The sequence below is a fragment of the Acyrthosiphon pisum genome, chromosome A2, assembly GCF_005508785.2.
Source record: "Acyrthosiphon pisum isolate AL4f chromosome A2, pea_aphid_22Mar2018_4r6ur, whole genome shotgun sequence".
Lineage (NCBI taxonomy): Eukaryota > Metazoa > Arthropoda > Insecta > Hemiptera > Aphididae > Acyrthosiphon > Acyrthosiphon pisum.
In genome coordinates, this window is record NC_042495.1 from 40,040,855 (window position 1) to 40,051,423 (window position 10,569).

At 29.2% G+C, this 10,569-nt stretch overlaps 2 protein-coding genes across 4 annotated transcripts in view; one reads left to right on the plus strand and one right to left on the minus strand.

Moving 5' to 3' along the window:
* Positions 1 to 2,883: 2,883 nt before the first annotated feature.
* The window catches only part of LOC100159057 (sprT-like domain-containing protein Spartan), a 17,815-nt gene continuing 10,129 nt past the window's right edge, over positions 2,884 to 10,569 (minus strand). Inside the window, exons 1-3 of one of the 3 annotated variants that reach the window (XM_029489337.1) lie at positions 7,778 to 7,887; positions 5,067 to 5,232; positions 2,884 to 4,996 (exon numbers count right to left, since the gene is read on the minus strand). In XM_029489337.1, the coding sequence (XP_029345197.1) occupies positions 3,397 to 4,980 (1,584 nt within the window). In that variant the 5' untranslated portion in view covers positions 4,981 to 4,996; positions 5,067 to 5,232; positions 7,778 to 7,887 and the 3' untranslated portion in view covers positions 2,884 to 3,396. Of the gene's footprint in view, positions 4,997 to 5,066; positions 5,233 to 5,292; positions 5,586 to 7,777; positions 7,888 to 10,569 lie in introns of those variants that run through there. The other 2 variants (XM_016805109.2, XM_016805110.2) reach the window with 2 other exon arrangements.
* The window catches only part of LOC107883966, an 11,194-nt gene continuing 8,777 nt past the window's right edge, over positions 8,153 to 10,569 (plus strand). Inside the window, exons 1-2 of the mRNA XM_016805108.2 lie at positions 8,153 to 8,504; positions 8,572 to 8,607. The gene's annotated coding sequence lies outside the window, so the exon portion shown is untranslated. The remainder of the gene's footprint in view (positions 8,505 to 8,571; positions 8,608 to 10,569) is intronic.

Here is a 10,569-nt window from a genome sequence, read left to right on the forward strand (position 1 = left end):
CATAAGAAGTTGATGGAATAATTGTCTCATGTTACTATTTAATTATACAATCAATGTATAATAAACAACAAAATTAGAGTAAAATCTTTTTAAAACAATTTGTCCATTCTTCTTAGTATAAAATGTATTCAATTGATAAATTATAGCAAAAAATATGTTGGTCAGAATATATAACATTTTAAATTATATTTGTAAAACTATGAATAGCATTAATTAAAAAATGTATATGTTAGAAATAAAATACTAATATATTCACCATTACTATACTATAAAGATAAAGATGATTTATTTATGGTGACATTGCTGTATATTTATGTATTCTTTTAATGCATTTGGGTTATAATATAATTATAAGAAAATGTGTTTTTTTCTAAAACTGATTATACATTTTTATTTGTTTTATAATTTTTGCTAAATTGCTTTTAGTATTAATTTCTGAATTTTTGAACAATAAACATTTGTCAAAACAACATACACGTAGAAACATTGCTCTGCGCATCATCCTATGCCCCCTTATTAATTATCCAAAATGGCATATCTTGTTATTTAATGTATTGTCACAAATTTGTATTGTTTGTTATTGATCATATCATTAAAATAAGACAAATTAATAAATTTTAAATAATTATTAATTAATTTTTCACCCATGTCATATATTCATTCAATTATGAAATTGAAATATATATTAATGATGTGATCTATATTGCTACTAGAAAAATGTTAGTTTTAAATATTTTTTTATGTAACCCAAATGTAGAATTATTGAATTTAACTTGTTTCAATATTACTGTAAAAAAATATGTACAATCTACATTTGGAATAGAAATACACCATTAGTCATTACATTTATTATATTATGTATTAAATGTATGATTATATATTATAATAGTGAAAAATTTATTTAACTTCATTGTTTTGACCGGCCTTTACATAATTTATGTAGCAGTATTAAGGTGACTTAACATTTGAAATGCAATTTTTTATGATGTAGTTAAATATACAAAAATAAATAAATAACATGTATATTTATTCCATGTTAAAATAAATTGTATAGTATTATATTTATGACTTGTTAAAAAAAAGTATTATAGGTATACAATATTTATTTATACTAGAATATTTAGTTGAAGCCATTTGTTTATACAAGCTCAAAAAGAGAACATTTTTGTTTTTGATGTACCTAACGACATTTAAAATAATATTCCTGACTTTTTGTAGTTGATCAATATACAAAATAAACAATTCTGTTATAAAAATTTCTAATTTTGAATGCGTTTATTCTAAACTTACAATTCAAATTTTTTTTCAAAAAGGTGACAAAATGTAAAATTGTAAGATTTTGGAACAGTGATTTTATAAGTACTTTGTTACATTATTATTTCAGTAAAAAAAATTCAAAAACCTTTCTAATTAGCGCCTTTATGAAAATCGAGTCCAAATATAGTAGAACCTCAATAATCCGGACTGATTGGGGCTCTAGGTTGTCCAAATTTATGAAAGTCCGGAATAAACAAAATAATCAAAATATGTGTATGTATTATAGATTTAAGAATATGTATTATGTAATTAACAATTAGATAGCATGAATGACAACTTGTTATTGGTATTTGATAGAAATAATTGCGATCACATGCATATATGGGAAATTCTTTGAATTCCTTTCCATGTTTATTTTTGTGTGTGCGGCTTAAAATACGCGTTTACATGTTATTAAACGACTGTTCGGATTAATGAAGTTTTACTGTAGTTTGAAGAGATCATTTTTGGATTTTTCAATAGTTTTTCTAATAAAAATAAAAATACAGATAGGTATACTGTATAGTGTATACGATAACCAAAAGAAGTGTCAGAAAGTAGTTAACAATTTATTTTTATATATATTATACAGTTTATTTATGGAAACAACAACCGCTAGGCAGTTACTCAGTAGTCAGTACCTTATGCATATTTTTGAATTCATTTAGCAGAACATAAAAGTAAACAACTAGCAGTGTTGAGTAAATTACTTGTTACACTAAATATTATATTGTGCAATAGTCTCTTACATTAATGTTAATTACTAAAAAATTAATTACAAAATCAGTCCATAGAAATTACTTTTAAAAGGTAATTATGTTACAATTGTGTTAATTTAAATAAAATATAATGATATTACTACAGCATTACTGCAAAAGTAATTTTTAATTTGCATAGCGTTACTACCCAACACTTTCAAACATTGACTACTATAGTCATACACTTCACTGACTTTTTTAACTTTGTATAAAATACTTGGAGTGGTTAAATTATGTTAAGTAATTTTCATGTATCAACTTGTATTCTAAATTTAGAATATACTAAATAAGAACTCAAATTTAAATGGCAACTAGGTGTGAACTTTTTTTTTAATATACTTAATTTCTTAACACCTTGTTTCAATCAAAATTTATTGATATACCTACCTTAAATTAATACCTATTAAAGGAAATACTAAATAAGTAGTACAAATTCTGTCTGTGTATTAAATACAGACGAAAAACTCAATTTGAAATAGCTTTATTACCTACAAATTTAGCATACAAGAAGTTAATTATACAAAATTATTTGAAAAAATTCAACCAATCCAAAATTGTGTTCAAAATGAATCTCCTTTGAAAAATAATTTGTGCTGCACATGTGTATCATGGAAAAAAACTATGAAAATAAAAACTAAATTTTTATATTTTGTTGTCATATTTTATTCTTACGATCTCCTAACCATCTCACCAAGTATCCTCTGGTACTCGTAATTATATCATGAAATTAATAAATAATGAGAAATATAATAAAAAAAAACAATTACATAACATTATAATAAAATTAATAAAACTATATTTTTAAAATTTATTTTTGTTGAATTTTACGTAGTTTATATTAAAAAGTTGGTTAGTAAAAAAAAAAAAAAAATAGTATCTATTTGGCTGAAGACTTATGTACATATAGATACCAAGATATTAATCATATTTATATAGACATTCACACACACAGAAACAAAATAGTTTTTATAAATTTTAACTATTCTAAATTTAAAAATTTGAATACGGAGTATACAGCCGACAGGATACATGGTCTGTTGGATTATTAATCTAAATTTGTAATTAGAAAATTAACACTTATGTTTATATGTGATTTTTGACAAGCAAGCCTCTTTAAAGAACAAGTGCGAGCTCTGATCTTGCCTTAGTGCTTCCTATACAACTCACTTAAAATAAATTAAAATAAAATCAATTCAGGATTTTCCATTAATAAACATGTATTTATATTTTATTTTAGATACAATGAAAATAAAAAAAAAAAACGTAATATATTAATTATTGAGTATATAAAATAAATAAAATATAAAATAATTTATTATTATTATTATTATTATTATTATTATTAACATACTGACGAACAGTTATCTATATGATCATCTAATTCTATAACATTTTTAAATATATTTTCACAGCATGGACATTTTAAATTATTTTTATCATGGTTAGGCTTGAGTGATTCTGTTGACATACAAATATCTAAATGTGTATTAATATTGCTGTCTTTGACCATTTTATCACAACATGGACAGTTTACATAATTAGTATCATCAGGAATATCCTCAGAGTCATTTTCAAACACATTGATCAACATTTTACAACTATTTAAATGCTCATTCATTAAGGTTCTCTCAACTGTACAATTGCAAGCTGGACATTTACATTCATCATTAATTTCATCGCCAAACATCTCTCTCAACTGTTTACAATTTTGTAAATGATCATTCAACCAGTCTGTTAACACAGGTTTATTGCAAACGGGACATTGAGAAATTCCATCATACAAATCACTAATATCATCGTCATCAAAATCATTTCCCTCATACAAATCATTCAATAAATATACACCCTGTTGAACATTTTGTTTATCGCATTCATTAGATTCAGTAGACATTTTAGCATTCATATCAGAAACTTTCTTTGTGGGTGAATTTGATTTGTTATCAAATTGGGGCTTTTGATCATTTTCTTTTGATTTAGAATATATTTCAGAACCATCATGATGAACTTTGTTTATTGGAGAATCCAATATTGTAATAAAATTTGTAATTTTATTGACAGGTTTAACATCCACTTGTTTTGAAACAATTGGTTTTTTTTTCAATCCAAACCCTTCAGGTTCTTTGATTTTAATAAAAATTCCACTGCAAGTAGCTTGATGATGAGTCCACCACCTATCATATGGACCCGGTGCACGATTCTGACACCTTCTTACATTTCCATAAAATGGCTTCTTATATTGACATGGCCCATTACATTTCCACCAATGTATTTTGTACACATTTACTTCCTCGTGAAAATCGTGATAAATTGATATTTTAGTACCAGCTGCTGCATTTATTCTGTACATGTGTTTACAAAACTCTGGCCCATGTCCATCTCTATTTTTATGATCTTTATTATTTGTAAGAAACAAATATGCATGAATCATTTCATGTAGTAATGTTTCAACTAAATCTTTTCGCGGCCTGAGTTTCAACAGTGGTTCACTAAGGCTAATGGAACAAAACCCATTTTCATATCTACACAAACCCGCACAGACTGTCATCCTTTTGCTCCATTGTATCATGACTGAGTCCAATTTACTCCAAAAGTACTGTCGATTAAATGCCAAAAATAGACCATGTATGTCTGGATTTGGATCCAACATTTCCCAAGAATGGTCCACTACACTTTCGGTAGCCTCTACATTTTTAGGACATGGCCGTTTAATTGGTCGAGTTAAATTATCGATAGCATTACGCTTTTGTTTTTTAACATTAGTATTGATATCAGTCAAATCAATTACACTTTCACTACTCAATTCTGCAGCCAAACTGGTGTTAGATTTTGTCACATCTATTACATTGAGTAGATCCTCATTTTCCTCAAAATTGGCCAAATCGTTTTGCAGTTGTAGAGCAAATAAATAATCATTGCTTGTATCCATTTTAGAATATTATTCACTAGGTACATAAAAAAATGAATGTATTTATGAACTAAATTTAATATTTGACTTAAATATTTATTACTTACCAAAGCGGTTCATAGAAGATTACATATAATGTAGAACATCACTAAATATTTATTTAAATAACTGTCCGTGACCGAAATGCTGAGCCGTCAACTTACTGTGTACAGTGTAAACTTACCATTGAGGTTAGGAATAAGTTCTGACTATAGACCACTTAATACTGAAAGTCTGAAAAACACGATATATAAGTTAAGTATGAAGACATCAAGTATGGTATAACACTAAAACCTTTCTCTAATAAAACAGTTAAATTTAAACTTGATAGTAGATAAATATGTTGTCTTTTGAAAACAGGCGAACATGTGTTTTTATCACTCCTTACTTATCTATGAGACCAGTGGTAAGTTGTATCCACGGTCTTTAGAAGATTTCATGCCTCAAACCACAACGCACAATAATTTGATAACCAAAAGTTAACCACTATATAACCATGTATAACCACTCTTATCATTTTTCGGACGATTAAAGATATAATGGTTGCCTAACGAGCATGGAATAGTTGTCTTTAATATTACCAGGGGTATGAAACTCCGTGAATTGGCCGAATCGGGCGATTGTAACCTTGAACACGGCGTGGCATACGTAATATATGATAAAAGTAAACAGTGGAAACAACCCGACCCCGCGCAGAATATCCTGCCTATTAAGCGGAAACGGTTTTTCAATACGGGTATAACATCATGTCAGTGTTACGGAAACAGTTTCATTGTTCGGACTTCAGATCATAGGTAAACACTTCACCCATCAGCTAATCGAGTTTCGCTTCTATATTGTTCTATGATATTACTCTCATGATAAGAACAATTCTGCAGCGCTCTTGACAGCAGTAGAATATTTATGTACTATTGTACTATATTAATATATTAACATTATCTCATATTAATATTATAGAGAGCGCACTAAGTTAGTTCAACAGCTGATTCTGAAAGTAATTTCAATTGCCATGTGATATTGCTTGTGACATAGCACGTCAGGCAACCATTATATCTTTAATCGTGCTGCCAGCCGGGCTCGTAATAATTGTTCCATTGAACAAATAATTGGAACAAAAGGTAGCGACCCATTGATTATTTAAGATTGATATATTTATTGGGATGCATAAACGTATTATTATTATTCCGTACCTATGATTCGTCTGATCATCCGTGAGTACTACTTCGCGCATACGATAGAGTGGGTTTCCCTCTAATTGTATTCTGCTTTATTTTTTTTACCTGAGAGATTTCCGGTCGAATTTTCATTTTACTTTTAATAGTGTTTGAAAGATGCGTTTGAAAAATAACGAATATTGGGAACAAGTTTGGTTAGCGCCCACTCGAATTTTTCGATTTTTTTTTTCGGAAACCTATGTATTTCGACGAGTTTAAAACGATGGTGTAAAAAATAATTTGTGGAATTGATTATTTTAGAAGTTACAGTCTTCCAAAGATTGCGATTTTACGTTTATACGTATGCGCGCAGCACTACTATAATGCCGCGCGGAGGACCATTTTTGTTATTTTTTTGTACTTACCTATTCTAACCTGTTTAAAACGATGGTGCAATAATAATTTACCCCCCGATTTGCTATGCAACACCACCCCAAGTGGGTCACACGGTTAAGGAATTTACATTTTTGTTGCACCGAGTCAACGAGCGGCGACACCTGCTCGCTGGCCCGCTCGGACAATTAAAAATGAAAATATCCCCCGATTTGGTATGCAACACCTCCCCAAATGGGTCACAGGGTTAAGAAAATTGCATTTTTGTTGCACCGAGTCACCGAGCTGGGTCACTCGCTCGCTTGGACAATTAAAAACGAAAATATCCCCCGATTTGCTATGCAACACCACCTCAAGTAGGTGGTATGTTATGTTGTATAGTATCAAGTATGTGCAGTGATAACACGTTTTGCGGCACTCGTCGCTGCGCTTAGTAGTATTACGCGCATGCGTATAAACGTAAAATCGCAAACTTTGGAAGACTGTAACTTCCAAAGTAACCATTTCCGCAAATTAATTTTTACACCATCGTTTTAAGCTCGTCGAAATACATCGGTTTCCAAAAAAAATCGAAAAATTCGCGTAGGCGCTAAACTAGACTTATGCCCTTACTTGTAATTGCATTTAATAAATTGTTAATTGAACTTTTTTAAAAAAAATTGAAGAGAATACACAGTATATATACCGTGTCTAGGCATTTGAAATATTTAAGGGGGGTCACATTAAAATGTTGATGATAATTTATTGACTGTATTTTTGTGGTCTTTTAACATATAATATAAGCAAAAAGGTTAGATAAATAAATAATTATAAAAAATATTGTAGTTTGGTGGGGGCAACATATTATGATCAGCCCCCCACCAAAACCTTACATAGTTACGCCTATTACGTAGACATAGAAATGTGGTCTGGGTAATACATTTTCCCGGCCTGAATTTTTCTCCCTGGCCGTCCCCGTGGCCTGTATATTTGTAAACATTTACTGGACCAATTTTAGAAGATAAAAATTAAAATAATAATATGTCATTCTTTATAACAATGATTCTATGAAACTCTATTGTCTATTATTTCATAACTTTTTTCGTATTTGGTTTTAATCTTTGGTACAAATATGGGAATAATTGTATTGATGAATAAAAAAATACATCAATGTGTCTATAATTGGTGTTGCGTATTGCTTAATAAGTGTTATAAATACATTCACAAGTTCTAAAAACAATAAATTCTTATACCTTTATAGCAGAACTTCGAGCGTTGTCCACCCAGAGCCGCTAGTAGTACAACTGAGTAGCTAAAGTGGTCCAATGGCTTATAATAATTGATATGGACTATGGAGGTAACTCACTATTTTTCAAATCATAGTATAAAAAATAATAAATATGTTCCACTATGTTCAACTCGAACCGTATTTTCGTCCTAGTTCGATCATATAATATCTGTGCATACTAGTGACGTTCCCTTGTGTATTGGTGGTTGCCTATATAAATTATACATTGCCCCTTAAAAAAATATGCGCAGTCTTATCACTGAGCATACTTCTTATTCATTGTACCATGTTTCAAATGAGAATGCACCAGGCGGCGTGGCGGACGAAAACTGGTCGAAACCCGCGCGGGTCCCGACAGTGACAGCCGTAATTGTTTATTGCTGGCCGCCTCTGATAACGATGCGCGATGCTGTACGTTGCTGAGCTTCTAAAGTTCTAACCTTATAATTCTTGATTATGCCGCTTGCTGTCGACGACCATTTTGATTTACAGAATTAGTGCGTTGCTTCTTAGTCTTTACTCCTTACTTTGAGTACAAATGTTTTTTTTCATCGAAATCTTTATGACTACGCGCATTTTACTTCTATAATAGGTACATCGATGTTGTAATAAAAACTGTAAACAATTAAACTCTATAGCAGTAAGTATACTATTTGTGCGGTCCTGTCTACAAAGGTCACACCGCACACAAGGTGAGTCGTGTGAGCCATTGCAATTGGACTTGTTGGACAAAATATAATAATTTTTTTTTGCTTCCAGAGTCGAAGTTAAGGAAAACGCTGTGCCACTTTGCAAGTAAGTTAACATAGACACAGTTGTTGTATCTTATTGTTAATCATTGGTTTTGCGCTATTGTTTTGATCTATCGTCTCGGGGACTCGTGATCTTAAATCACTTCTTCTGGGGCCACGATTTAAATTTGGTTTCGAAATAGATACCTAATGTCTAATGAATTTTGACAATTGGACAATTGGACCATACTGATTCCATTTGTAGTGTAATCATAGATCAATGCCACAACAACTGCAGGGGCAGCACCTGTAGAGGGCCGCTAATCGTTGGCTTAGAGCGCCCCGCATCTATTTCAAATTTTTAAATAATTACATTGTAATCTAATGTTTAAATTAAATAAAATATATTAAATAAAAATATTTATTTTTATAATTTATTATGCTATTTAATTAGTTGTCGAAGAATAGGGCCCCTATTTATCCATAATAATATCTATATTTATCTATAAATTGTCACCAGGTAGTGAGCTTTCACATTATATTTTTAGGCTTTTTAAATAAAATTACCATCATTATTTATTTTTGTATAGATAACCTATAAAAAAATATTACATACATAGACCTCATACATTGAATTTGTCTGGGGCCCCAAGAATCCTAATTGTGACACTAGATACGATGCACGGCGGAAACGGTTTAGGTAAATCCTTAGAAACTGACGATGAGTTAAAATATTTGGGCATTATCTATTTGTCCATCCATATTATCTAGTTGAAAAAAATAGTTTTTATTAAAAATAAACAAAATATGTTTTAGGTAATCGTTTTATTTATATTGAATGTGTTTTTACTAAAACTTAAGAAGGCGTCTCACCCACATATGTTGTCTCCATCTTACAAGTGCGTAACAACATTTAAAGGTAAGATTATTATCTAGGCAATCTCATGGACTTTTTATTATATTTTAATTTTTAAGCAAGTTATGAGTATTAAGATAAACGAACAATTAACAATTTTAAAATACTCAACTTGCTTTAAAATTAAAATAAAATAAAAAGCTCATGAGATTGCCTAGATAATAAATCTTACCTATTAATAAAAATTAGCTCAAATATTAACTTTTAAAATTGCAGTTTTCTTGTAGTAGATACATAAACTGAACTAGAAGCTTTTAGAAAAGGATATTCTATATGAAATATATGATGATGAAATTAATCAAATACTCAAGTCTAAATTACACTATTATTGAATAAGATTCAAATTAAATATAAAATTTTTGTAACATTAATAATTCAAATTATTCACTTGTATTGTGTTATATAGGCATATAGCCATATAGGTACTTAGACTGTTCTCAATGTGTAAACTATTATAAACTTAAGCTGTTCAAAGCTTCAAGCTTGTATCAATGTATATTAGGGTGGTCCTTATTTTTCATTTTTCATTTTTTTGAGATTACCCCCCCCCCCCCTAAAAAGGTTCAACTACCTAAAAAGATCATACAAAAAAAGTTTCATGCAAATTCTTTAATTTTAACATGTGCCGCAAAAGCTCCAAAGTTACAAAAATAGAACATTTTCAATATTTTAAACTTTTTTTAATATTCTTAAACATAACTTTAGAAATAAAAATGTTATAAAAAATCTGTTAAGATACAATGATAGAAAACTAAATTTACTAAAATATAGATTAGATTCCAAATATTTTATTTTTTCAAATATTTTAATCAGAAAGTAAAAAAAAAAAAAAAATCACGAAAATTGAAATATTTTCATCAGCATAACATACAAATAATCATGAAAACAATTTACAATAAATAAATAACATAGTGACTTACTAATTTCTTTAACATATTTTAAATATAAATGATACGACTATATTTATTGCTGTATAACTTGTGTAAGTGTTTCTTTTCTGTGGTCAGGATATTTTTTTGCAATAATCACTAACAACTTGTAATAGATATTGTTTTTGAGATTCATCTTTGGGTTATTTTGTTTGTTATAATCTTCTATAAGTTTTACTCC